General features: G+C 35.4%; 3 protein-coding genes across 3 annotated transcripts; all 3 read left to right on the top strand.

The window, feature by feature from the left end:
• Positions 1-996: 996 nt before the first annotated feature.
• Positions 997-4,423, top strand: LOC129446674 (collagenase 3-like). The gene is made up of 10 exons (XM_073874479.1): positions 997-1,152; positions 1,249-1,490; positions 1,575-1,723; positions 1,823-1,951; positions 2,985-3,146; positions 3,233-3,353; positions 3,440-3,561; positions 3,651-3,810; positions 3,915-4,018; positions 4,120-4,423. Exons 1-10 carry the CDS (start codon positions 1,051-1,053, stop codon positions 4,230-4,232), a joined length of 1,404 nt encoding a protein of 467 aa, XP_073730580.1. The 5' UTR covers positions 997-1,050; the 3' UTR covers positions 4,233-4,423.
• Positions 4,424-7,385: 2,962 nt separating this feature from the next.
• On the top strand, positions 7,386-11,481 carry LOC129446671 (stromelysin-1-like). Its single transcript, XM_055207878.2, has 10 exons — positions 7,386-7,568; positions 7,652-7,896; positions 8,825-8,973; positions 9,063-9,188; positions 9,270-9,431; positions 9,573-9,717; positions 9,893-10,017; positions 10,095-10,254; positions 10,354-10,457; positions 11,275-11,481. The coding sequence occupies exons 1-10, from the start codon at positions 7,467-7,469 to the stop codon at positions 11,376-11,378; spliced, it is 1,422 nt and encodes a 473-aa protein (XP_055063853.2). The 5' UTR covers positions 7,386-7,466; the 3' UTR covers positions 11,379-11,481.
• Positions 11,482-13,012: 1,531 nt separating this feature from the next.
• On the top strand, positions 13,013-27,075 carry LOC129446272 (uncharacterized). Its single transcript, XM_073873713.1, has 20 exons — positions 13,013-13,168; positions 13,247-13,481; positions 14,423-14,571; positions 14,649-14,774; positions 14,848-15,009; positions 15,122-15,341; positions 15,593-15,720; positions 15,798-15,957; positions 16,062-16,159; positions 16,260-16,355; positions 22,527-22,582; positions 22,671-22,915; positions 23,254-23,402; positions 23,482-23,607; positions 23,689-23,850; positions 23,981-24,098; positions 24,390-24,517; positions 26,161-26,320; positions 26,452-26,549; positions 26,635-27,075. The coding sequence occupies exons 1-20, from the start codon at positions 13,057-13,059 to the stop codon at positions 26,736-26,738; spliced, it is 2,832 nt and encodes a 943-aa protein (XP_073729814.1). The 5' UTR covers positions 13,013-13,056; the 3' UTR covers positions 26,739-27,075.
• The last annotated feature ends 561 nt before the right edge of the window (positions 27,076-27,636 follow it).

The raw sequence follows: 27,636 nt of genomic DNA on the forward strand, positions 1-27,636 counted from the left end.
GTAAATCAACATTCACTTTTCTCTGGAGGTTAATTTGAGGAGAAGAATAAACCTGAACTTTGAAATTAAATTGACCGCCCAGATAAAACAAAGTTAAATAATACCTTTAATACCTTTAATGTGTGACCATTTATAAATCAAGCTTAATGGCAGTTCTAACTTTTGAAATCCCATTGTATAGTTTCAATTATACTAAATTGATTTTGGGGTTGTACGTTTTTAAGAAACTCTAATTACGTTAAAAAACACTATTTATTCAATTTACTCATTTTTTTAAGTTAAGTGGTTGCAATCAATTTATTTAAGCTACATTTAAACAAAACTTTTTTATTTTATTTATTTATTTTTAAAAAATCGTTTAAATGTAGCTTAAATGAATTGATTGCAACCACTTACCTTAAAAAATCGAATAAATTGAATGAATCATTTTTTTAGTGTATTTGAAAGTCATTCATGGGAAAAAATGTCCTTTTTAGGATATTTTCTCAAAGGATACTGTTAACATAATAGTTAACAATGTGGGCTTAGTGATGTCGGATCAGTGAATCATAGTGATGAAGATTCAGCCGAAACTTCCTCTTCTTTCGATGTCTGATGTGGCATAGTGCATATTTAAGCTGTTCCCAGTCTAAAACGGGAACAATAGTTGCATTATGTGGGTGGAATCAGATTAAATAATATGTAGAAACTAGCTTTACTTCTGTATTTGTGGTTTGTTGCCATATTGCTTTAGTTAATCAAAAACAAAGCTCTTGCTTGTGTATCCCATATATATATACTTAACGTCAGCATATATATATAAAAAAACACATTTTAGAAACACTGAATTTGAATATAAACGTATGAGGAAGAGGAAAAATTTATATCATGAAGGAAGAGGTTGTGTCAAGGAAGAGCCTTGAATTATTAACATGTCAGGTTAAAGATTACTCACAGAAACTTGTGCCTGGTGATTTCATATGTTGCTCAATACATCCCAGCCTTAAGTGTATATAAACTTCCATCTGCAATCGTGTCAAACAGAAGAACTATTAAGAAGCATCTCACAACATGAGGTTTTCTTATCAGCTGTGTTTTCTTACTGGTTTGGTCCTTGCGGTTCATGCAGGACCGATATCACAACCTGCTGCCACAGATGATGATGTTGTGGAGGTACAGTCTCTTTTTACTTTTTTTTCTACTATTTCTTAAGCATTTTACTTAATAACAATCAATAAATCCCCTAATAATTCTGCTTTAATTGTTTAGAAGTACCTGAAGAGGTTCTACAATCTAACGGAAGAAACTCCTGGTATATTTCGCCATGGATTTAGTCAAATGAAGGAAAAAGTGGAAGAGATGCAGACGTTTTTTGGCCTTAAGGTGACTGGAAAGGTGGACCAGGAGACGCTAAAGGTGATGACGAAACCTCGCTGTGGAGTTCCAGACGTTGCTGCATACTCCACGTTTGGAGGGGGTGCCAAATGGAAAACCAACAAGCTCACATACAGGTGAGTTTAGTCTTAAATCTCTTTGTATCACGAATGGGAAAAAAACACAGAGCAGATAAAAATCTAAATTCTTCTTTTTCTAAGGATTGTAAATTACACCCCTGATATGTCGGTAGCCGAGGTGGATGAAAGCATCGAGAGAGCACTGCAGGTCTGGGCCAAAGTCACTCCTTTGAAATTTACACGCGTCAACAACGGTGGAGCTGACATCATGATCTCCTTTGGATCAGGATGTAAGATCTATCTATCTATATATCTATCTGTCTGTCTGTCTGTCTGTCTGTTTGTCTTTCTTATTAATCACTAACAGTAAAAGCCAACTTTTTCTCTAGATCATGGTGATTCTTACCCATTTGATGGATCGGGAGGGACTCTTGCTCATGCTTTTGCTCCCGGCGCTGGAATTGGCGGAGACGCACATTTCGATGAAGCCGAAACGTTCACTTTCAGTTCATCAAGGGGTAATTTTTGCTAAAGATATACAGCCTATGAGTAGATCGCAAACTCAGTTTATGACCATAAATACAGTAACAGACTGATTTCATGTCTATTTAATGTTATTATTTTTTTCATGTCCATGGCACGAAATTCAGCTTTTTTGCGTGCCTTGAACACGAATGTCTTTTTCGTGTCACTGGCACGCAATTTCTATAAATTGTTTTCTTATTGTTTTTTCCTATTTTCTTACCATTGTCGCTTGGGGTTGGAAATTACTTTCTGTTACATTTTTAGATATCCTAACCCAAACCCCAACTCTAACCGCAAAGCAACAATAATTTAAAAATAGGGGGGGAAATGAGAAAATAATACATACACTGCAAAAAATGATTTTCAAGAAAAAAAATCGTAGTATTTTTGTCTTGTTTTCAATAAAATATCTAAAAATTCTTAAATTAAGATGTTTTTTCTTGATGAGCAAACCGACCCAAGAAAATAAGTCTAGTTTGTAGACCAAAAATATAAAATGTAATTGATTTTGTGCATAAAACAAGCAAAAAAATCTGCCAATGGGGTAAGCAATTTTTTCTTGAATTTTTCAATTTAGTGTTTAAGAAAATTTTTAATTTTTTTTGCTTACCCCAATGGCAAATTTTTTGCCTTGTTTTATGCACAAAATCACTTACATTTTATATTTTTGGTCTACAGATTTATTTTCTTGGGTCGTTTTGCTCATCGGGAAAAAGCATCTTAATTTAAGAATTTTTTGATATTTTTACTGAAAACAAGACAAAAATACTAAGAATTTTTTTTCTTGAAAATCATTTTTTGCAGTGTATAATGAAACGATAGAGGAAGGTCGTGCCACGGACATGAAAACACTATTCGTAGAAATTTGTGCCAGTGACGTTCGTGTTCGAGGCACGCAAAAAGCTAAATTTTGTGCAATGGACACAATAAATGAATCACATTTTTCGTGACTATAACCCGACTTTCCGTGAGATCGTGTTGATAAAAAACTATCTTCTCAAACTTTTCTACGTGATGTTCTTGCAGGGTTTGTCCTCTTCCTGGTGGCCGCCCATGAGTTTGGTCACTCCCTGGGTCTTTCTCATTCAAATGTTCCCGGCGCTCTCATGTACCCCACCTACAGCTTTAGGGATGTAAATAGCTTCTCTCTTCATTCCGATGACATCAAAGGAATTCAGTCTCTTTATGGTAAGCATACGATGAGCATGAAGAACCTTCAAACTTTTAATTCCTTGAGAAATATGTTATTCTTCATCATGTGGCAATAACTTCAGGTTCAAACACCCGCATTATTCCTGATCCCCAACCCCCGACAGCCCCTGATGCTTGTGATCCTAAACTGATCCTGGATGCAGTTACAACTATGAGTGGAGAAACACTGTACTTCAAGGACCGGTAACTATTCATAAATATATGGAGACTAACTTATTAAAATATGGATTATGGAGCGTTTTATGACCTTTCATGATCTCTTTGTGCAGTTACGTCTGGCGTAGTTCCCAATTCAAAGATGGGGCGCAACTCATCGAAAGCTTCTTGCCAAGCATCCTAAATAACATAGATGCAGCTTATGAGAGTCCAAATAAAGTCTTTATTTTTAAAGGTATTTATTTGAAGAATCATTTCATCTGCAACCCATAATCTTTGTATCTGCGCCTGGATAAAGATAAATGTGCCTGTTTTTGATTGCAGGTCAATATGTCTGGGCGCTTTCTGGCTTCCAAGTTGAGAGGGGATATCCCAAATCTCTCACCGCACTGGGTCTGCCACGGTCTGTGAGAAAAATCACTGCTGCTGTCTATGACCAAGCGTCTCAAAGAGCATTGCTTTTCGCTGAAAACAATTACTATAGGTGAGTCGTGTGCAAGAAGTTTCTTTATTATAGCTTTTAAAGGATGTTATTGAGTTCTCAGCTCTTTTTGCTCTGAAAAATTCAAATCTTCTTTATTTTTATAGCTTTGACGAGAACAGCCGCAGGATGGACTCAAGGTATCCCAAAAGAGTGGAAGCGGGATTTCCAGGGATGACTGGCGATGTCACAGCAGCCCATTATGACAGAGGTATGTGTATCTTATAATAATCTCATATAAAGAGTCAAAGAAAATATCAAAACCTTAAAGATTTCATTAAATTAACTATTTTTTTTTCTTTCTTTTATCAGGTTACATATATCTTTACAGTGGGACAAATGTGTTTGAGTTCTACAGAAGACGGCTGTACCGTGTGCTTCAAAGCACGTCCTTGCTGCCCTGTAAGGCTAATTTTCCGAAATGAATGAAATGTGAAAGATGTCAAAATAAAGTAACTGTAGCATAAATGTTAATGTGTGTGTTTGTCAAAAACACACTAAAATGTATACATTTCTTTGCATCTACTGTATTTAACTTGCCATTGAACTGTTGTAACATTATAAAATGCAATTGTGTTGCTTTTTAAATAAACTATATTTCTTAAATATCTTTTCATTTTGGGATCAAACATATATTTTGATGCGAAAATATTAACACTTTACAATAAGGTTACTTTTATTTTTGTCTGGAAATGAATAAGAACTGCATGCTATGTGTCTTGGCAGCACCGTAGGTTTGTAAAATCAAAAACAAAGCTTTTGTTATGTTTGTTGTGACCTATACAGACCACTTAACATACTGTATAGGGGGTGTTGCATTCCTCTCCTAAACCGCCTCAGGGATTGCTTGTATTTTCCCCTTCCTTTATGTCAGGATTTAAACAAATAGCTATTGCGTAGGCATTTGCGTAAAAGTTATGTAAGACTTCTGGGGTTGATATTTAAATTAAATGTCAGAATGAGGCAATTCAGATGACGACTACAAAGAAGTTGACAATTTTATTTACTGAAATCTGTTTTATTTTAGCCTATGATTAGATTTAAACTTGTTTCCATAGTGCATTTCACTTTTTTATGTATCACAGCAGCTTCACAAAAAACACAGAGAAGAGATGTACAGGAAAATATAAAGAAGGTGTTTAAAATTTATAATATATACGGTATTGTAACAAAATAAAGTAAATATTAGCAGTAACATACGCAAAACAACCGGACCTATAAATTGATAGTGGTAAAAAATAGTGACAGTGTATCAACATTTGTGACGCTGGACCACAAAAACAGTCATAAGTAGCATGGGTATATTTAAAGCAATAGCCAAAAATATATTGTATGGGTAAAAAAAATATTTAAATTAAAGATCATATTCCATGAAGATATTTAGACATTTTCCTTCCATAAATACATAACAAAAAAAATTGTGTTTATCATTTGTGATGTGTTGCTAAGGACTTCATTTGGACTTTAAAGGCGATTTTCGCAATATTTAGATTTTTTTGGACCCTCAGATTCCAGATATTCAATAATCGTATCTTGGCCCCCAAACCATACATTTTTATTCAGCTTGCACAAAATGTGCAAAATGGTAAGTGCATTTCTCAAGACAATTTGTACAAACAGCATCCTTAGATCATCTCTCAATAGGACATTTTTACATGTTTGTGCCATCAGAATGACAAGTCATTGTGTCTTTGTTCAAATTGTTTAGGCATGTAGTACACCAAATGTGTCAGTATTTTCTGATGTGAACTATATATAGGTTTAATAACAATAATTATAAATAAACACGGCTGCATTTAACCAGCCCTGTTGAAAGATTTTATAACTTTATTTGAATCTCTTAATGCAGTTACGTCTGGCATGATTCCCAAATGCCGAGTGGAACAACATCTCATCAAAAACATCTGGCCCATCATCCCAGATAACATAGATGCAGCTTATGAGAGTCCTGTTCAAAATAAAGTCATTCTTTTCAAAGATATCTATTCCAGGAATCTGTGAATACATTCCAATCTTTACAACCCACAATCTTTGTATCTATGCCTAGGGAAATGTCTTAGTGTGGCCTGGATTTGCTTGTAGGTAATCTTGCCTGGGCATACAAAGTTAAGAGGGGCTATCCAAAATCTCTCTAGAAAAATATTACTATAGGTGGTTGTATCGTAAACAAGAAACAATGCATTGCTCAGAGGTAGCTTTTAGGATGTTATTGAGTTCTCGGTTGTTTTGTTCTAAAGTCCATCAGAATTGTAAGACTCCCTTTTTATAGCATTGAGGACAGAAAGGATGAACACCATCAATGAGTGGATTATGGATCACTGGACTTGTTACAGCAGCCGATCATTTAAGAGGTATATAATTTTTGTAGATCTGCAATAACCTAAAAAAGTTAAAATTGAAAGTTTAGTGATTCAGATTTCTTTACATGAACTGATTTTCTTATTTCTTTTATCTTTTATCTGTAAGATACAGTGGGACAAACATGTATGAGTTTAGAAATGGAAGATGGCTGTATGGAGTGCTTCAAAACAGTTTCTTCCTTCCCCGAAAAGATGGTTTTTCAAAATGAATGAAATGTAAAGTTTTGAAACTAAAGTATTTAAAAGAGCTTTTTATCAAACATTTTAAAGTATGTATGTGTGTTAAATACTCATTAAAAGCTATGAATGATTTTTGCATCTATTTAGCCTATATTGAACTGCTTATATAAATGTTAATTAAAAAATAAAAAATTAATGTTCAAATAAATGTTCATTTTGGTATTTTTAAAAAATTTGGTATTAAAATATTGTTAATAATTTACAAGAATGTTCCATTTGTTATCATTAGTTTACTATTAATGTCACTCACTGCCAGTGTGAAATGTGTTTTTCTGGGCTTCTTGGAAATGCATGAGTGCATGTCTTGACAACACCTTAGGTTTGTAAACATAAAGAAAGTCTTTGTTATCTGTGCTGACTGCCTCAGGGTCAGGGATTATGTGCCCCCCCTCCCTTATTTACATCAGGATTCAGACATGATGACTATTGCGTTGGTACATGTGTTTTGCAGAAGATTTTAGAGGTTATGTAACTGTTACAGTAACTTTGCTGCTGTGAGGTATGAGCTGTCAATCAAATTTATGTAAAAATTAGATTATTTAAAAAAAAAAGTGCCTATATGTGTGTCAGTGAGGTGATGAAGATTAGCAGATCAAATATAAAAACATGGTTATGTCTGATTGAGTAGAAGATGCAGGGATGTGTTTTGTTCATTTAGGATTTTTCTGAAAAGAATCTAGCCAACAGGACCCAAAATTGGCCAGTAAAGCTTTCCCAGGTTTTCCCCAAACATTTCTCAAAGTTGGATTTGTGTTATTTCCTGATAAGTTCACTAATACAGCTTTTATGGGTGGAAAAAATCCTTTAGACAATCCAATTTTCTGAAAGCCTTTATTTAGCTGCATTCAGATTGACGTAACTGGCAACAAAACTTCAGTCAGACATGTTGTTGAGGCACGTGCTGAACCCCCTCCAGCTCTAAATTTACCCCCTACTGTATCTCCCCCACCCGAATGGTCACTGATTGGAAATGATAAGCACCCAGCCAGCCCTGATGACCAACACATAAAAGACAAAAGATGAAGGTCTCGATTCACATTGCTTTCGTTCTCTGCAAGTATGAAGCAGCAAAAAGTTCTCTTTCTAACACTTTTGCTGTGTTTGGCTCTTTGTGACGCTGCTCCTACGTTAACACCGTCAGATGACCGTCAAGTAGCTGAGGTGTCCTACATACAGTATCTTAAAATTTGTATAATGTTTTGTGAGCAATAAGCATGTAGTAAATGCTACTTCTCTTTCTTCAGGAATACTTGGCACAATACTACGGGGACCATGCCAAGACTGAGTCGCGTGGCAGAAATATGTTCCACACAGATTTTGAGAAAAATCTGAAAGCCATGCAGGAGTTTTTTGGACTGGAGGTCACAGGCAAGCTGGACACAAACACTCTGGAGGTGATGAAACAACCGCGCTGCGGTGTCACTGATTTGGCCAGATTCAGTCACTTCGATGGGAAGCCCAAGTGGAAGCAAAGTGTTGTAACATACAGGTATGTATAGCTCCTTTAAGATCACGTTCTTGATGTTAAATTGTTTTTTTTTTACATTGCATTGGGTCCAAGTACAGTATGTTTTTTAAGTAGAATTATGGGATGGTTTCCCAGACAGGGTTTAGTTAATCCAGGACAAGGCCTTATTTTAGGACATCTAAGTAGTTTATACAAAAAAAAAAAAACTATACTGATGTCCATCCTGAGACGGAACAATGGTATTAATATATGTTAAAATATGTCATGCATTTAGTCTGGGATAAGCCCTGTCCGGAAAACTGCCCCTATGTCTTTATCCAAATAGTGAAAAATATATTGAAACCAATGTACTATTTAACATGCAAAACGTACATATTTTAACTCTAATGCTATAACAAATATATTCAACATGATTTCATGGCAATCCATGTTATAGTCAGAAAATTTGATCACTTTATCAGTGTCCATGTCACTAAATTCAGCTTTTTCCGTGACGGGAGCACTGATGTCTTTTCCGTGTCCTACGGCGTAGGTTCCGCGTCGGTTTTCATTTATACTTTTGCGTCGTCTTCCGTGTCGACGTGCAAACACGTGCGCAGAACGCTGGGAGGCAGTATCCACACGTGTAACCACAGAAGCAGCACGACCGTCAAAGAAGAAGAAGCTTGGCAAGTTAAGGGGTTTGGGTTAGGATGTCTAAGTGATTCTAACCCCTACCCCATTTGAAAATGGTAAGAAAATAGAAAAAAACAATTAGAAAACAATACATAAAATGACACGAGAAATCCGTGGGAGTGACATGGAACAGACATCAGTGCTCCCAGCACGGGAAAAATCTGAATTCCGTGACATGGACGCGGATAAAGTGATCAAATTTTTTAAAACATATTTTCGTGAGAGACAAAAGTCATAAGTGGATTAAAAAAAATATTTTTCTCTTCTTTTCTAGAATAACAGAATACACATCACAGTTGAGCAGGAGTGAAGTAGACGCCACTATCGCTAAAGCCTTCAAACTGTACAGTGATGTCATTCCTCTTGATTTCAAACAGATCCACAGCGGCACAGCTGATATCATGATTCTCTTCAAAGCAAGATGTGGGTTTGATGCATCAGTAAATTCATATAAAAACACTTGTGTGACATGAACATTAACTAATTTAAACTAACCATGCGTTTGCTTCTAGTTCATGGAGATTTCTACCCATTTGATGGACCCGGCCAGGTTCTGGCTCATGCCAACTCTCCTGGTCCAGGACAAGGAGGAGATACACACTTTGATGAGGATGAGAAATGGACATTAAGTCAACAAGGTGAGTACAGAAATGACATAAAAAGTTTTCCTTGTTCTCTGACAGTATGGTGAATTTTTATATTCAATAAATTTGTTTTAGGTATCAACCTGCTTTTGGTGGCCGCCCATGAATTTGGTCACGCGCTGGGACTAGATCACTCTCAAGACCGATCGGCCCTCATGTATCCAAATTACCAATATATCGACACAAATGGTTATATTCTTCCTTGGGATGACCGAATCGGGATCCAGGCCCTGTATGGTACAGTAAATGGCTTTTTATTAGATGCAATTGATCTTTAAGTATATTATATCATGTTTTATATTTATATTTTAGGTGAAATATACAGTATCACCATATTTTGTGACAGATACAATTTTTTCTCTTTTGTATATGTTTAAGGTGTTCGATCATCATATAAACCTGCCCCAAAGCCTGAACCAAAACCAGATCCTGGACCGAGCAACCCACCAGAACCATGCAAGCGTGACTTAGTTTTTGATGCAGCAACTAGCATTCGAGGAGAATTGTATTTCTTTAAAAATGGGTATGCATTTGTACTTTTAAAATGTCTCTATTTAAATTTGATCAGTATGTAGATCAAACCAATGACATTTGCACTAACAATGCATTGTGTGTGTGAATAAAGAGGAAATATCAAAATTACACATAAATATATAATTTCTCTAATTATTCATCCAAATCAACTTTATATTTTCTAGATACTACTGGAAGAAAGTATACAGTGCACTTTCACTGGATAAAATAAACTCTTTGTGGCCATCTATTGATTCTGTTGATGCTGCTTATGAATTCAAGAACCGAGACATCACCTTCCTCTTCAAAGGTGAAGTCACACTTCATTAAAAGATCTATGATGTATGTATTACAAAACTTCAGTTAATGTGGTTGTGTGGTTAACAGATCAGCAGTACTGGGTCGTCAGAGGCAGCACAACTTTGCCTGGTTATCCTAAACCCATTTCCAACTTTGGGTTTTCCTCTTCTGTGAAAAAGATTAATGCAGCCGTGCATGTGGGGTCCACCGGCAGAACTCTATTTTTTGTTAAAAACAAATACTGGAGGTAAGTTTTATCATATTGTCTGAAGTTTTCATTCTGTTGTAAAATCATAATCATTGTTGTTCAAATAAAATCAGCACTAACTTAAACACATTTTATAAGCTTCAATGAAAGGACAGGTCAAATGGACCAAGACTTTCCTAAAAATATTCGGCATAACATCCCTGGAATTGGATCACATGTAGATGCTGCTTTTGAAAATGATGGTGAGCTTAACATTACACAAAACCTTTACCGTACAGCGGGGAAAATAAGTATTTGACACATCAGTATTTTTATCAGTAAGGGGATTTCTAAGTGGGCTATTGACACAAAATTTCCACCAGATGTAGCCATCAAGCCAAATATTGAAGCCAGAACCTTTAAGTATACAAGTTGAGTCATAATAAATAAAGTGAAATGACACAGGGAATAAGTATTGAATACATGAAGAGAACAAGGTGCAAAATGACATAAATGAAAATAGGGTGGACATTTCAGCAAGGCAATTCCCAAACACAAGGTCAAGGAAACATTGAATTGGTCAGTCAATTACCTGACCTGAATCCCATAGAAAATCTATGGCGAGAACTGAAGATCAAAATTCATAAAAGAGGCCCAAGGAACCTTCAAGATTTAAAGACCATTTGTGTTGATGAATGGGCCAGAATCACTCCTGAGCAATGCAAACGACTGGTCTCTCAATACAAAAGGTGTCAAGAACCTGTAATCACCAACAAAAGCGTTTAAAAGTATTAAATAAAGTGTGTTCAATACTTATTCCCTGTGTTATTTCACTTTGTTTATTATGACTCAACTTGTATACTTAAATGTTCTGATTTCTTTGTATGAATTCAATATTTGGCGTGATGGCTACATCTGGTGGAAATTTTGTGTCAATAGCCCACTTAGAAATCCCCTTACTGATAAAAATGCGGATGTGTCAAATATTTATTTCCCCCGCTGTATATGTAAAATATAAAGTATGTATTTTACTGCATATTAATATGATTGCTTTTAATAAATTGTATACTCTTTTTTTAGGTTACCTTTATTTCTCAGATGGTGCACGGCAAACAGAATATGATTTCAGGTCGAAACGAGTGAATCGGGTTCTGTTGAATTATAGATGGTTGAATTGCTACTAAACATGTACTGTAACTGAAAGTGTATACATTTTACCTATATGATCAAGTGTTTAAGCATTCCTAATAAATGTTCTGTTTATATGGACAACCCTGTCAAATGTTTGCTTTATTTGAATTAAAGCAATCTTATACAACCCTTTCTGCCCTCAATTTATTTTCATTTTAAGTTTTTAAATGGTTGTGAATGTTTTCATCTTGATGTGATTTCGGTTGATTAACATGTTTCATATTATGTACATTTTAAACAAAAATTGTGTCTAAGGCAATATTCGAGAGATAAAGTCATTCGTGACTATTTGTGTCTGAAAATATAAGAAATAAACATAGATGTAAAATACTTTTTTAGAAAAGTCAGTATTTAGTCTCTTGGCACTAAACATAACTCTTTTCTGCTGACTAAAGTCATTAGATTATAATTAAAAATTAGGATTTCATCTCAGCAATAATAAAAGCAAGAAAATATGCGGCACCAGAGCTAAATTTCAAGTGCTGCTGCAATGGGTCTGAATACTTGATGCTGCCAATGTGATATTTCTATGTTTTTGTGCAAAACATACAACACATAATAAACACAACACAAAACAAAAAACACAAAGCAGAAAACAAGAAAAAGCCAGCAATTATGATAATGATTATTATAAAGCAATGATAATAAGCAAAAACAACCTGATCTCACAAATTTCCGTGGCATAGTCACGGAATTTTGTGCTCAATTTTCCGTGGCATTCTCACGGATCTCCGCATTTTTCCGTGGCCCTGCTACAGACTGTCTTTTTCCGTGGCATTTTCACGGATTGGTTACTCAACTGTTTTGTCCTATTTTCTTACCATTTTCGCTTCGGTTTAGGGTTAGATTTACATGAAATGACATCCCTACCCAAACCCAACTCTAACCCCAACGCCAGGCAACAATTGTTTAAAGTTTAGAAAATATAAAAGGATAAATCAGAAAAAATAGTATAAACCAATATTTAAAGTGACATACTAACGCAAACATCAAATCTAACCCTAAACCAAAGCGAAAATGGTTTGAAAATAGGAAAAAGCAGTTGAGTAACCAATCCGTGAGAATGCCACGGAAAAAGACAGTCCGAGCAGGGCCACGGAAAAATGCGGAGATCCGTGAGAATGCCACGGAAAAATGAGCACAAAATTCCGTGACTATCCCACGGAACTTTGTGAGATCATGTTGCGCAAAAATGATAAATAAATAATAATAGGTATTTTAGTAATAATATAATAATAATAATAACAGTAATAATTATGCTAATAGTAATGTCCGTAGTAGTGTCAGTTTTATATTTTTAATAAATTTACAGACATTTCTAAAATTCTGTTTTCACTTTGTCATTATGGTATACAGAGTGTAGATTAATATCACACAATGCAGACAAAGCAATGACTTTAAAGGCAATGCTTTTGTGAATGGAAAAAAGTGCATCTCACGACATTCTCTAAAGGCATATTACATCTATAGTATCACAAACATCTGTCAGACATGTTGAGACACAGACTGAACCCCCTCAAGCTATGAATTAAGCCTTCATCTTTGTCTCGCCCACCTGAAAGGTCACAGATTGAACATGATAAGCACTTTCCCAGCCCTGCTGAAAACATATAAAAGACAGAAGAAGAGTGGCACGTTGCTTTCTTCCCTGCAGAGGAAGAGCACTGAAGTATGGAGCGCCTGACAGTTCTCTCCCTGACACTTGCTGTGTGTTTGGCTCTTTGTGATGCTGCTCCCACGACCGCATCGCCAGATGACCAGCACATCGCAGAGGAATATTTATGTCATCTTATAATTTTTTTATAATGTTCTGCAATCAGTGATCCATAATCAATGTGTCTCTTTTCTCAGGAATATTTAGCACAGTTCTACAAGAACCAAGAGGCTGTTCAACCCCGTGGCAGAAATATGTACCTTCCCAATTTTGAGAAAGATCTGAAAGCCATGCAGGAGTTTTTTGGGCTGGAGGTCACAGGCAAGCTGGACACAAACACTGTGGAGGTGATGAAAAAACCACGCTGTGGTGTCACTGATTTGGCAAGATACGGACACTTCGATGGGAACCCCAGGTGGAGGCAAAGTGTTGTAACATACAGGTATGTATAGATCATTTAAGATCATGTTTTTGATGTCGCAATGCTTTCTTCTGACTGGAATTAGGTAAAAGTGAACCTAGTCTCATGGAGATCCATATAAATAGCACGAAGTGTGAAAACTAATGCAATACGTATGCTAAATTACAATTTGCCGTGCATATGATACGCAAATCCTTCACGTTTACTTAAAACACTGCATCTTTTTTGTCGTTTTATGTATTGGTTTCTCAATTTTTTTCTTTTTTTTTACCATTGTTACTTGGGATTACGGTTAGACCAACTTTTTGTTACATAAAATGAAATCCTAACCCAAACCCCAATTCTAACCCCAACTTCAAGCTACCATGGCTTAAAAATAGACAAAAATATGTAGAAACCTATATATTACATAACATCATTAAGCAAATCTTAAATTTAACCCCAAACCCAAGTGAAAATGGATTAAGAAAAGAAAATAATTGAGGAACCAATACATAAAATGACAAAAAAGATGTGCCGTTTTAAGTAAAAAGGAAGGACTGGCGAATCATATGCACGCCAAATTGGAATTTGGCGTATACGAGTTTTCACAATTTGTGCTATTTATTCGCATCTACATGAGACTGGGTAGGTAAAAGTCATTTTATTTTATTTTATTTTATTTTATTTTATTTTATTTTATTTTATTTTATTTTATTTTATTTTATTTTATTTTATTTTATTTTATTTTATTTTATTTTATTTTATTTTTATTTTATTTTATTTTATTTTATTTTTTTTATTTAAAACCAATGTTCAGCAAATGCCACTATTTGGCAGAACAATGGAACACATTTGTATAGAAAACACTTATTTTTGCATTTGATACTGGAATGAATTTGATCCAGTGCAGCTTTTACAATCAATGCTTATTGAGAGTCTTAAGTGGATTGAAATACTGAACATTTTTTTGTTTCTCTTAGAATAACTGAATACACACCACAGTTAAGCAGGAGTGAAGTAGACGCCACTATCGCTAAAGCCTTCAAGCTGTACAGTGATGTCATTCCTCTCGATTTCAAACAGATCCAAAGCGGCACAGCCGATATCATGATTCTCTTCAAAGCAAGATGTGGGTTTGATCAGTAAATTTGTGTCATACAAAAACACTAATGTGACTTATTTTCCTTATAATATGTTTGCTTTTAGATCATGGAGATTTCTACCCATTTGATGGACCCGGTCAGGTTCTGGCACATGCCAACTCTCCTGGTCCAGAACAAGGAGGAGATACACACTTTGATGAGGATGAGAAATGGACATTAAGTCAACAAGGTGAGTACACAAATGACATAAAGAGTTTTCCTTGTTCTCTGACAGTATTTTATATTCAATAAATTTGCTTTAGGTGTGAACCTGCTTTTGGTGGCTGCCCATGAATTTGGTCACGCGCTAGGATTAGATCACTCTAAAGACAGATCGGCCCTCATGTTTCCAAATTACCAATATGTCAACACAAATGGCTATAAACTTCCCCAGGATGACCGACTCGGAGTCCAGGCTCTGTATGGTAAATGGTTTTTTTATATTATTGAGCTTTTCTATTAAAGCATATTATATCACAATTTTGGCACTACATAAATTAATACAACAGTATTTTTCCTCTTTGTACTATGTACAAGGCGTTCGAGGATCTACAGATAAACCTGCCCCAAAACCTGAGCCAAAGCCTGAACCAAAGCCAAAGCCTGAGCCAAAGCCTGAACCAAAGCCAAAGCCTAAGCCAAAGCCTGAGCCAAAACCAGATCCTGGCCTGAGCAACGCACCTGAGCCATGCAAGCGTGACTTAGTTTTTGATGCAGCAACCAGCATTTGGGGAGAACTGTACTTCTTTAAAAATGGGTATATTTCTGTACTCCTTTTAAAATGGGATAGATGTATAGAATGTTAATGCATCATAAAACAATTTTGAAAAAGTGTTTTGAAGTGTCCTACAAGTGCATTGCTGCTAATGCAATGCTTTAATAGCTGAGCTACAGGAACACAAATGAATAAAAGTGAAATGTAAAAACTATACAGATGAATATTTAATTTATTTTATTTAACAATTACCTTTATAAACTTTAAATTGACCTTGTTTTTCTCTCTATCAGATACTACTGGAAAAAGGGATATTACAGTGGACTTTCACAGCAAAAAATAAGCTCTTTGTGGCCGTCTATTGATTCTGTTGATGCTGCTTATACAGCAAAAGACAAAAAAACTGCGTTCCTCTTCAAAGGTAAAAGTCACACTTCATTAAAGCTGTGTGTATAACAAAACTTTAGTGAATGTGGTTGTGTGATCATCTGTATGCAGGTCAGCAGTACTGGGGTGTCAGAGACGGCAAAATCTTACCTGGATATCCCAAACCGATTTCCAGCATTGGGTTTATCCCATCTGTGAAAAAGATTGATGCGGCCGTATATGTGGCATCCACTGATGAAACTCTATTTTTTGTTGAAAGCAAATTTTGGAGGTAAGAGAAAACCAAAGAGAATATAATGGTTGTCTGTAATAATTGCTGTGTTTATTTTAAAAACAATTGCATCAGAACTAACACTATTTACTAACACTGCATAGCTACAATGAAAAGACGGGTAAACTGGACTTCCCCAAAAGCATTCAGCATAATTTCCCTGGAATTGGGTCACGTGTGGATGCTGCTTTTGAAAATGCTGGTGAGCTTAATGTTGCACACACACAAAAACTTACCATTTCCACATATATTCATTTATTAATGCGGCCCTTTTTGATAAATTGTTTTTCTTTTTTATTTAGGTTACCTGTATTTCTCAAACCGTGAACAGCAAATTGAGTATGACTTCAGCGCAAAACGAGTGAATCGTGTTCTGTTGAATTATGGATGGTTGAACTGCTATTAAACATAAATAACGAAAAATGTACATTTTATCTTTATATGATATAGGGGTGGTTTTCTGGACAGGGTTTAGATTAAGCTAGAAATAGGCCTTAGTTATATTAGGACATTTGGTAACACTTTATAATAACTGCACACTAATCATTGGTGGAGCATTGGTTGAGCGGTGCTGAATGGTCAATTCATCATTTATTAAACATTAATAGACATTAGTAAGTAGTTTATAAATGCTTTATTGTTGATTTATAATGCATATAAACTACTTACTAATGTCTATTGGTGTTTGGTGGATGATGAATTGACTATTTGGTGCTGCTTGGCTAATGCTTTGCTAGTGCTGGTGTGCAGGTATTATAAAGTGTTACTGGACAGGGTAGTAGTTTTTACAAACATACCTTACAAAAAAACATTATTGGTGTGCATCTTGAGACAAAACAATGGCATTAGTATAACTTATGTCAATGAAAGATATGTTAAGTTGTTCTCATAAGGCAGATCAAGCATGCATTTAGTCTGGGGCTTGCTAATAACCTTGTCCAGGAAATGTTTAAGCACTCCTTATAAAGTTTCTGTTCAGTATGGGAAAAAAATGAAAATTTGTACTTCTTAAGAAAGTAATAAAACACTTTCTGACATATTAAACATTTATACTTGTTACTGACTCCTCATGATGAATACTTCTAGTGCTCAACACTGTTGTTCATGTTATTATTGCAAATGTCTGCTCTTGTGTATCAGGCATTTAGATGATTTAGATGATTAGATTTAAAATGACGCCTGATATTCATCATATTAAATGATAAATGTTGAATTGTTGTTCTATGGAAAATTAAAGAGACATATCATGAAAATATCACTTTTTTCACGTTTAAGTGTTATAAGAGCTTCTATCAACTTAGAAAATGTGAAAAAGATCAACACAGTAACTTAGTTTTGGTAAACCAATCTCTGCAAGCACGTGGACCAAATAGGTAATCAAAATTTGGCTCCCCTTGTGATGTCAGAATGCCGCCCCTTAATCTAACCACGGCACTGCTATTTAGTGCAGACATCAACTCATTTGCTTAGTTAGGACACCCAAAAACGGCACATTTTTGCTCACACCTACAAAGTGGCAATTGTTATAATAAATTATCTATATGGTATTTTGCAGTGGCGAACCGTGGGTACTTCGGCTGTTTTCGCATTCTCTCAGATTTAGTTAGGAAATGATATTGTATGTAATTCGGCGTCGTCTGTCAGTCATTACTATCCTCGCGTAACAAGTGAAACTGTCAGGAAGTAAAAGTATAATTGAACCCATTATTTTTCTCGTGTTCGGGTCATATGCAGGCTCCTCTCCACGCGCTTCTCCCAGCTGTGCTCTTCACGAGTACGCGCTTAAGTTATTTCGTTTTTACCTCAGCCCTATCAAGCTAGCCACAACGTCAATCACGTTTTCCGCCATTTACCTCAACCACTCTCACCGCAGATATTCGGGCCATTAGACTGTATTAATATTAACGGTCTATGATCTTCGTCTTTTCGTGTTTTATGGCAGCTCGCATCCAGTTTGTTGCATGATTAGGACTTCATGAAGGCTTACAATGTTTTGTTTTTTGCCCGCCCACTGGAAATCAAAACGTGATTGGTCGATTTGCCCGTCACTCTTCACACCAAAACACATAGCTTGGCCTTCCCTGGGATTCATGAAGTCCTAACCAATGGATGAGCCAGATAACCGGGCCTTAATAGAGACAGACGATTCTGATTGGATTAGATGTTTTCATGACATGAACCTGACAGTAAGCTTAACGTTAGAACATAGATGAGAGAAAATATATTACATGTATTGTATTAAATTGAATTAAATAGAAATAAAAAAAATGTAAAAACATATTTTTATTGAATATTATTTATTTGTATTATTATAATAAAAAATCTTTTTATAAATTTTTTAGGCCTTCTCTGAAGGCGTAGAAGGCCCTGAAGGTTCCCCACTGGTATTTTGAGCTAGAACTTCACATACACACTCTGGGGACACCAAATACTTATTTTTAATCTTAAAAAAGTCTTGTGAAATGTCCCATTTTAATTTTTTTGTCCCTAGCCTTTACAAAAATATTACACTTGAAAAACACTTAAGGGTTACAATTTCTTCAGGGTGAATTGCCCTAAAGTGAAACACCGCCTAATGTGGTCATTTGTAGCTCAGCCAAAAATAGTCTACATGAATGCCAGTAACTTCTGCATCACGAAAAGAAAAAAAATCATATGACCTCTCAAATGTCCAGTCATATATGATGATAGAACAATCATCAAATACGAAGCACATTTTACAATTATTTGAACGATTACACCTTCTCGAGTCGAGTCGAGTCTGCCCATTTCCTAAAGGTTGATTAAAAAAGATCAATGTTAAGACCACTGTCTCTTTTCAGTTATCAGAAATTTTCTCATGTATCTCATGATTTTATATAAAGCTTTTAGTTGAAGTCACTGGTATGACCTACTTCATTGTTAGGGAATTGTAAAGAAAATAGAATACAAATGGATTAAACTACTTAATTTAGTGAGCATACCATGCTTGTCAACGTGAGGTTTGATACCTTGCAGCAGTTATTTTGTAAAATACATTGAATCGTCATGACAATTGTTACTGGTGTTACTGTCACTGGTGTTACCTTCATAATGGTTACCACAAATGAAGATCAGTAAGATGACTTGCATTAATATTGTGAGTGACATGATAATAATTTTACATCCATTGAATATTAATTGTCCTAATATAACTAAGGCCTAGTCCTGGATTAATCTAAAACTTGTCTGGGAAACTGCCCCACGTCTTAATAACTGTTTTTCAAATATTTTCAATGTTATAGCAAATACATAGTCGCACAAATAAATCAACATCATTCAATCACACTTTAAACAAACCTAATTGAAATAAATAAAATATTATCACCTTATTTGTTGCATTGTTAATATTTTCTGTAAATCCAAATACATATGTTGAAAAAATTTGAAAATAAGATTTCATAAAACCTTTAATTTTGCTAGATAAGTAAGGTAACACCAGTGACAAAAAAATGGTACATGCGGTCTTCAAATAAATGTCCAAAAAATGATTACAAAAAACATTAAGCTGTCATTTATGTGTATTCATAAGGTAAAATAGTAATTTAATTCTGCAACACTCAGGAGTTAAGATTTAAACTAGTATTGCATTAATATGTGTTTATAACTGTCTTTCAAATATTTTCATTGTTATAGCAAATACATGTTTGCACAAATGGACCAACATCATTCAATCACACTTTTAACAAACCTAATTCAAATAAAATAAAAAATATTGCATTATTTATTGCATTGTAATTGTTTTCTGTAATCCAAATATACATGTGTTATAAGATTTTATAAAACCTTTAATATTGCCAAATAAGTAAGGTAACACCAGTGACAAAAAAAATTTACATGCGGAATTCAAATAAATGTCTAAAAGAGACAAACATTAAAGGAACAGTATGTAGGATTGTGTCCAAAACTGGTTTTGCAATCACAAAACTTGTGGCTAAAACTGGTACTGCAATCACACCAGTGGTGGCCAATACACAAAATGACAACATAAACATCAGTTGAGGGCTGCAACTCCACTTTTTTAATGACAATATCCTGGCCAGACCACTGTTGTCAGTGATATAAGTATTTGAAATGAAAATTTTTCTTAATGTCTAGTGACACATCAGGGCCATTTTATGATTAATTAATGTAAATATCTTACATACTGTTCCTTTAAGCTGTCATTTATGTGTATTCATAAAGTCAAAGGGTACTCTAATAATGTAGTCTAAGTTTAAATGTTATTTCATTGTAAAACATCTTGCCATACCAAAATTGACATTTCTGTAGAATGACCCATTTACAGACATACTACACTCTAAAAAAAAAAGGTTCCTTGAGGTTCTATATAGAACCGTGGGGTTCTATACTTGGCCAGTAGAACCTTTTACCAAAAAACGGGTTCCATATAGAACCCTTGGAAGGCAAAGAACCATTTTTATTAAAATGGTTCTATAATTCACGTTTTGTGACTGAAGTGTAAACTAAAGATTACACAATAATTGCAGACCTACACAACTCATTTACAAACCTACACAACTCATTCACAAACCTTTTTGTGTCAATAGGTTGTGGTCAAATAAAGAGAGAGTCAACAAATAGGCTACTAATATTTAGTGTACACTGTAAAAAATCCAACTAATGAAATGTTGGATGGGCAAAAATATATAAGTTAAACCAATTTTTTTGTTTGAGCTAGTTGAGAAGATCTGTGTTTAAAATATTAAATGAATGGTTATTTTCAAATCCAGTCAAAATTCAGAATGGCTAGTGTTGACTGAACTAATTAAGACCAATCAGGTAAGTATGTGGACTTATGACAGCTATGTTTCCTGACAACAAAATGCTCATAATATTACTGTTATTTGGTCACAAAATGTAATTGTAAGAGTTGTTCAGGCGTGAATGTATGTGCTTAAAGTTTAAATATGAGGTCGGTTAATAAAGATGGCGTCTATTTAAAAATGTGCTCGGACACTTTCGGACGTAGATGAGCTCCATATGAGCTCCAGAAAATCACAGACACTTAAGCGCTCACACCCCGCCCAGCGCAGCCTCTCCTCGGCAAGCCCATGATCAGACTGCTGGCTCTGATATTTCTGTGGAGTTTAAACATGTGATTTAATTCATTTTGATTTCTCATACTTAACAATGAAAGGGTTATGTTTTAAATCATGTTTTAGGATTGCACTTAATTGATATTGCTGTTGAGTGATGTTTCATATCTTTTACATTTGTTATAACCGGACTGCATGCGAATTTGAACTTCAGAGCTGAGGAAGCGGGTGGAGAAATAGTCCCAATATCATAACAATCTTAAATAAAACTTCTAAATATGCCCGTGTGTGTACCCGTGTGCGCGCGCGCCTGCGCGCGACCCGCTCACGCGCGCGTGTGTATGTACAGTATGTGCGTGAGTTTTTAATTTAAAATGTCTTCACTTAACTCGGAAGGATCTGGAACACAGGTCATTTCATCTGAGATCATTCCGCATGTAACAGCCGGAATCACTCACTGTTTCCCACAACGACACGAGTCAGCCGTTTCCTCAAGGTCACGTCAGGTAAGTGGTTGTAAATAAATGTTAATTTTAGACTATATTAATTGGCAAAGACGCAAATACTCGACGTTTTTGTAAACATATAAGGTATATAAAGGTGTGTTATGTTATGTGACCGACTTAAAGTGTGTGTTACGTTATGTGTCCGAGTTAAAGTGGAGCTATTTTAGTTAAGATAATACCGGACAGGGTTTAGGACTCCGTCTTAATTATAATTGGGACATTTTTACAAACAAACCTTATAAAATACAATACTAGTGTGCATTTTGAGACAAAACAATAGCACTCATATGTTAACAGATGTCAGTATTTTAGTCAGTGATAAGTCCTGTCCGAGAAAACCGCCCAATAGTGTTTAATTCAATTAACGTTACGTGTGATGTCTGAGGGAAACTTGGCAATTTTAGGGTATAAAATCTTTCACCGTCAAGCTTTATTATATTAAACATGTTATTTATGTATGTGTGTGTGTTTATATTCCTCTGTTTATTAAACCAGAGCGGTGATGATGTGGAGAGGCAGAGATAAGTCTAAAGTTACATAACTACATTTAAAACTTTATATAGACTTCCCACAAAAAAAGTTCAAGAAGATGAATCATTTTGCTTTGAATGCATGTAGCTTGTAGTTTCGTCCATGACCACAACACTGTGAACAAAGACCAATTCCCAATTTTAGACTGGTGCAAGAATCATTCATGTTGTTTTGTAAGAAAATTTCCCATCCGGTTTCTAAGAAACACCTGCTGTGATCAGATTCTAATAAATATGCTGTAATTCCTTATTTATGACATACTCTTACAGTATATAAGCTTGTAACAAGAGTTAAGGGTTTAGAAGACACCAAAGCTTCATCCCAGACCGTCAGAGCAGATAAAGCTGAGGAGAGACTGCTGTGTTTTTTTGTGTGTTTGGAAGATCACTCATTCGTGTGAATTGCAAGTGGAGAATTTTTGCGACAAGTATGGAGCACCTGACAGTTATCGCTCTGGCAATTGCCGTGTGCTTAGCTCTTTGTAACGCTTCCCCACTGCTGACATCGCCTGATGACCGTCAAATAGCAGAGGTGAATATCCATCTCACCGTAAAATATGTTTATGTATGATGCTTGTGAAGAATAGTCAAAGATCATTGCTTTTTTTCTTTTTTTTTAGGATTATTTAGCACGATTCTACAAGGATCCTGATGCGACTCAGCCGAATGGCAGAAGTTTGTACCTTCCCAATTTTGAGAATGATCTGAAAGCCATGCAAGAGTTTTTTGGACTGGAGGTCACAGGCAAGCTGGACACAAACACTGTGGAGGTGATGAAACAACCGCGCTGCGGTGTCACTGATTTAGCAAGATACGTCCACTTTGATGGGAAGCCCAGGTGGAAGCAAAGTGTTGTAACATACAGGTATGTATAGCTCCTTTAAGATCACTTTCCTGATTTCGCAATGCTTTCTTCCAACAGAAATTAAAATGCAGAGACTGCTAACAGTTGTGCATACAAAAATTCACTATATCAAAACATTGCTTTGTTCATGTAAAACAATGTCTAGCAAATGTATGTATTTGACTATGAGTTTGTAGAACATTGGAAGACATTTGTATTAAAAGCAATTCTTTTTGCAAATACACATTTTAATTCTGGAGTGAATAAGACCCAATGCATTTTTTTGCAGGTTTTATAATCGAGACTTATTCAGAGTCATAAGTGTACTTAAATACTGAATTATTTTTTGTTTCTTCTAGAATAACTCAATACACATTGAAGTTGCGCAGGAGTGAAGTAGACGCCACTATCGCTAAAGCCTTCAAGCTGTACAGTGATGTCATTCCTCTTGATTTCAAACAGATCCACAGCGGCACAGCTGATATCATGATTCTCTTCAAAGCTGGATGTGGGTTTGATGAGTAACCTTGTGTCATACAAAACACTCATGTGACTTATTTACTGTATAACTGTATGTTTGCTTTTAGATCATGGAGATAGCGAACCGTTTGATGGACCCGGACAGGTTCTGGCACACGCCTCCCCTCCTGGTCCAGAACAAGGAGGAGATACACACTTTGATGAGGATGAGAAATGGACATTAAGTCAACAAGGTGAGTACACAAATGACATAAAGAGTTTTCCTTGTTCTCTGACAGTATGGTGAATTTTTATATTCAATAAATTTGCTTTAGGCATCAACCTGCTTTTGGTGGCTGCTCATGAATTTGGTCACGCGCTGGGATTAGATCACTCTAAAGACCGATCGGCTCTCATGTTTCCAAATTACCAATATGTCAACACAAATGGCTATAAACTTCCCGAGGATGACCGACTCGGGGTCCAGGCTCTGTATGGTAAATAACTTTTTGTGATACTATTAAGCTTTTATATTATAGCATATTATATCCAAATTTATATTTAAATTCGATTTTGACACCATATGAATTAATACAACTGTATTTTTCTTTTTGCATTATGTATAAGGGGTTCGAGGATCTAAACCTAAACCAAAGCCTGAGCCAAAACCAAAGCCATGCAATCCTGACTTAGTTTTTGATGCAGCAACCAGCATTTGGGGAGAGCTGTACTTCTTTAAAAATGGGTACTTCTGTATTTTTTTAATGGGATAGATGTATAGCATGTTAATGCATCGTAAAACGATTTGGATAAAAGTGTTTTGAAGTGTTCTACAAGTGCATTGCAATGTGTATATGTGAGATTGCGTAAATTAAACCCTGCTAATACAATGCTTTAATAGCTGAGCTACAGAAACACAAATTAATAAAAGTGAAATGTGAAAATTATGCATGAATATTTAATTTCTTCCATAAATAATTTTACAAAACATTTACCCATATTAACTTTAAATTGACTTTGTCTTTCTTTCTATCAGATACTACTGGAAGAAAGGATATTACAGTGGACTTTCACAGCAAAAAATAAGCTCTTTGTGGCCGTCTATTGATTCTGTTGATGCTGCTTATACAGCGAAGGACAAAAAAACTGCGTTCCTCTTTAAAGGTAAAAGTCACACTTCAATAAAGCGGTGTGTATAACAAGACTTATTTAAAGGGGTGGTTCAATGGTATTTCATGCATTCTGACTTATTAAAACAGTTTAAGAGTTGTTTTCTCATGCTAAACAAAGGCAAAGTGTCAAAAAAACTTGGACGTGTTACAGAGTATTTCTGTGCCGAATGCACTTCTCCAGGGTTCGTACAATATTTGGAAAGTTTTTTTTAAATTACGGGTCTAGCTGACATTTCAGGGGTAAGCTATACGTATCACTTCTTTTTATGGGCCATTCCCACGGAAAACCACACCCACATGTCAATCAGCAGGAGCGCAAGAGCTGAGGACGCTGGAACTCAGAGGCATCACTTCATGTGACAGCTTTGTTTTATATTAAGACTCAACAATGGCACGAAAGATGAAGTGTGTTTTTGGATGTAGGGAGAAGTAAGCCAGCCTTATGGAAACAATGGATTTAGTTTGTTTAAACTGCATAGCAGCAAAGTTTTAATGCTAGATTTCGTTGAAAAGTCTCAACCGGGTCATTAGTTGCATGCGGTAAGACTTCTGTGTTATGTTGGAAATATGCACGTAAGTGCATATTATATAAATGACACAAATATAGTGAATCAAAAGTTATCCAGTTTTGTATACAGTGTTGGATGACTTGTGACTCGCTCCTCCCGCAGCTCATAACTCCTTCTTTCGAATTTTTCCGTACCCATCAGAAAGAATCGGTAAAGCTGATCTGTCTTAAATCTGATAAAACTAAAGACTCTTCGGAGATATAAAGGATGTAATACTACTCTATAGTCCCTTTCACACATACAGTCTTTACTGGTAATTTACTGGTAAATTGCAGTTAACATGTCATGTGTGAACAGAACCTTTCCGGTAAATCAGTGCTCCCAATTTACCAGTAAGACAGGTTGTAAGATTAACGGTAATTTGCCGGTAAGGGCTGTGTGTGAACGAAAAATATAGCATTACCGGCATTTAGATGACGTCAGACAGATCGGGCGGCCAATCAGAAAGTTTTTTATACAGGTGACGCGGTTTCCCCCAGACTGTTTACGGACGTTTCCACACACATGTTGCTTAAAAGTCGAGCACACCTGAAGTTAACATCCACATTTCTTCACCAAAGTTGTTTAAAACAACTTACCATCTATTTGCCATATTGCCGACGTCCTTAGCACACCATCTGTGAAGCCTAATGTGCAAACGCGCAGGTTCCGTTTGACGCCGCCTAACGCAATGTTGTTTGGTCACGAGCGCGACCATTTGCCACAGATGTGAAAACAACAAAATACGGACCGTGGATATTAAGTCATAACCCGCCGTTTACAAATACGACACGGACGGAGCTCGCCGGCCGCGCGCCACAGGTAACTTCCGCTTTCTCTCCGAGTTTACCGGTATTTTGATACTGATGTGTGAATGATGTCTTACTGGTAAAAAGACAGAACGTCACTGCATGTGTGAACAGCACATTTTTGTATTTACTGGTAAATTCATTCTGGTAAATTCATGGTAATTTACCAGAATTACTGTGTGAAAGAGGCTTATATGTACTCCAGATTAACATCATATATGCAGAACCTGCTGGTGTTCTGGGAGCCTTAATTTAGTTGTGTGATCATCTGTATGCAGGTCAGCAGTACTGGGGTGTCAGAGATGGCAAAATCTTACCTGGATATCCCAAACCCATTTCCAACTTTGGGTTTTCCTCTTATGTGAAAAAGATTGATGCAGCCGTATATGTGGCATACACTGATGAAACTCTGTTCTTTGTTGGAAGCAAATATTGGAGGTAAGAGAAAACCAAAGAGAATATAATGGTGGCATTACATTTTCTATAATAATTGCTGTGCTTGTTTTTTTTAATAATCATGATTTTAAAAACAATTGCATCAGAACTAACACTATTTAAACACTGCATAGCTACAATGGACGGACAGGTAAACTGGGCTTTTCTAAAAAAATTCGAGATAATTTCCCTGGAATTGGGTCACGTGTGGATGCTGCTTTTGAAAATGGTGGTAAGCATTACACAAAAAAACTGACTGAAATATTAATTTATTAATGTGACCCTTATTAATAAATTGTTTTCTCTTCGTTATTTAGGTTACATGTATTTCTCAAATGGTGCAAAGCAATTTGAGTATGACTTCAGAGCAAAACGAGTCAATCGTGTTCTGAAGAATTATGCATGGTTGAACTGCTACTAAACATAAATAACAGATGTTTTTATTTACGGGTGGTTTTCTAGCAGGGTTTAGATTAAGGTAGAACTATAGGCCTTGATTATATTAGGACATTTAAGTAGTTTTTACAAACATACCTTACAAAAAAATATTGGTGTGCATGAGACAAAACAATGGCATTAGTATATGTCAGTGAAAGATATGTTGTTCTTATAAGGCAGATCAAGCATGCATTTAGTCTGGGGCTATGCTTAAAGCCCTGTCCAGGAAATGTTTAAGCACACCTTATAAAGTTTCTGTTAATTAAACTTCAGAAAAATTGTATTTCTTAAGAAATAAATAAAACACTTTCTGACCTAAACATTTATACGTGTTACTGACTCCTCATGATGAATACTTGTAGTGGTTATTAGTGAGTTTCTTTAAGTAAATGTAAACAGATTTTAAGATTGAGCATTGAGCCTACATGTGCACATTTGAGAGTGAATTTTGGGCTGTGACACATAAAATTAAAACTGCTGTTTATGTTATTTTTGCAAACTCCTGTGTATTAAGGCATATATATATATATATATATATATATATATATATATATATATATATATATATATATATATATATATATATATATATATATATATATATTTGACACCTGTTAATTGTCATATTAAACGTTGAATTCATTATTAACAGTTTGATAATAGAAGAAAAAGAATATGTAATTTGATTATATTTATTAATTTATTTATGATGACAATACAATTTACAATAATATATTATATTCTATTTCTATATATTTTCATTCTCTTTGTCTCTATGTTAACCTGCTTTGAAACAATGCAATGAATCATAAGACTCAAAAAGATATATCTTACCAAAGTTGTTTATGTTCCTAAGTGTCTCACTTAGACACCCTGGATGT

This window comes from Misgurnus anguillicaudatus, chromosome 12, assembly GCF_027580225.2.
Source record: "Misgurnus anguillicaudatus chromosome 12, ASM2758022v2, whole genome shotgun sequence".
NCBI classification, from domain to species: Eukaryota; Metazoa; Chordata; class Actinopteri; order Cypriniformes; family Cobitidae; genus Misgurnus; species Misgurnus anguillicaudatus.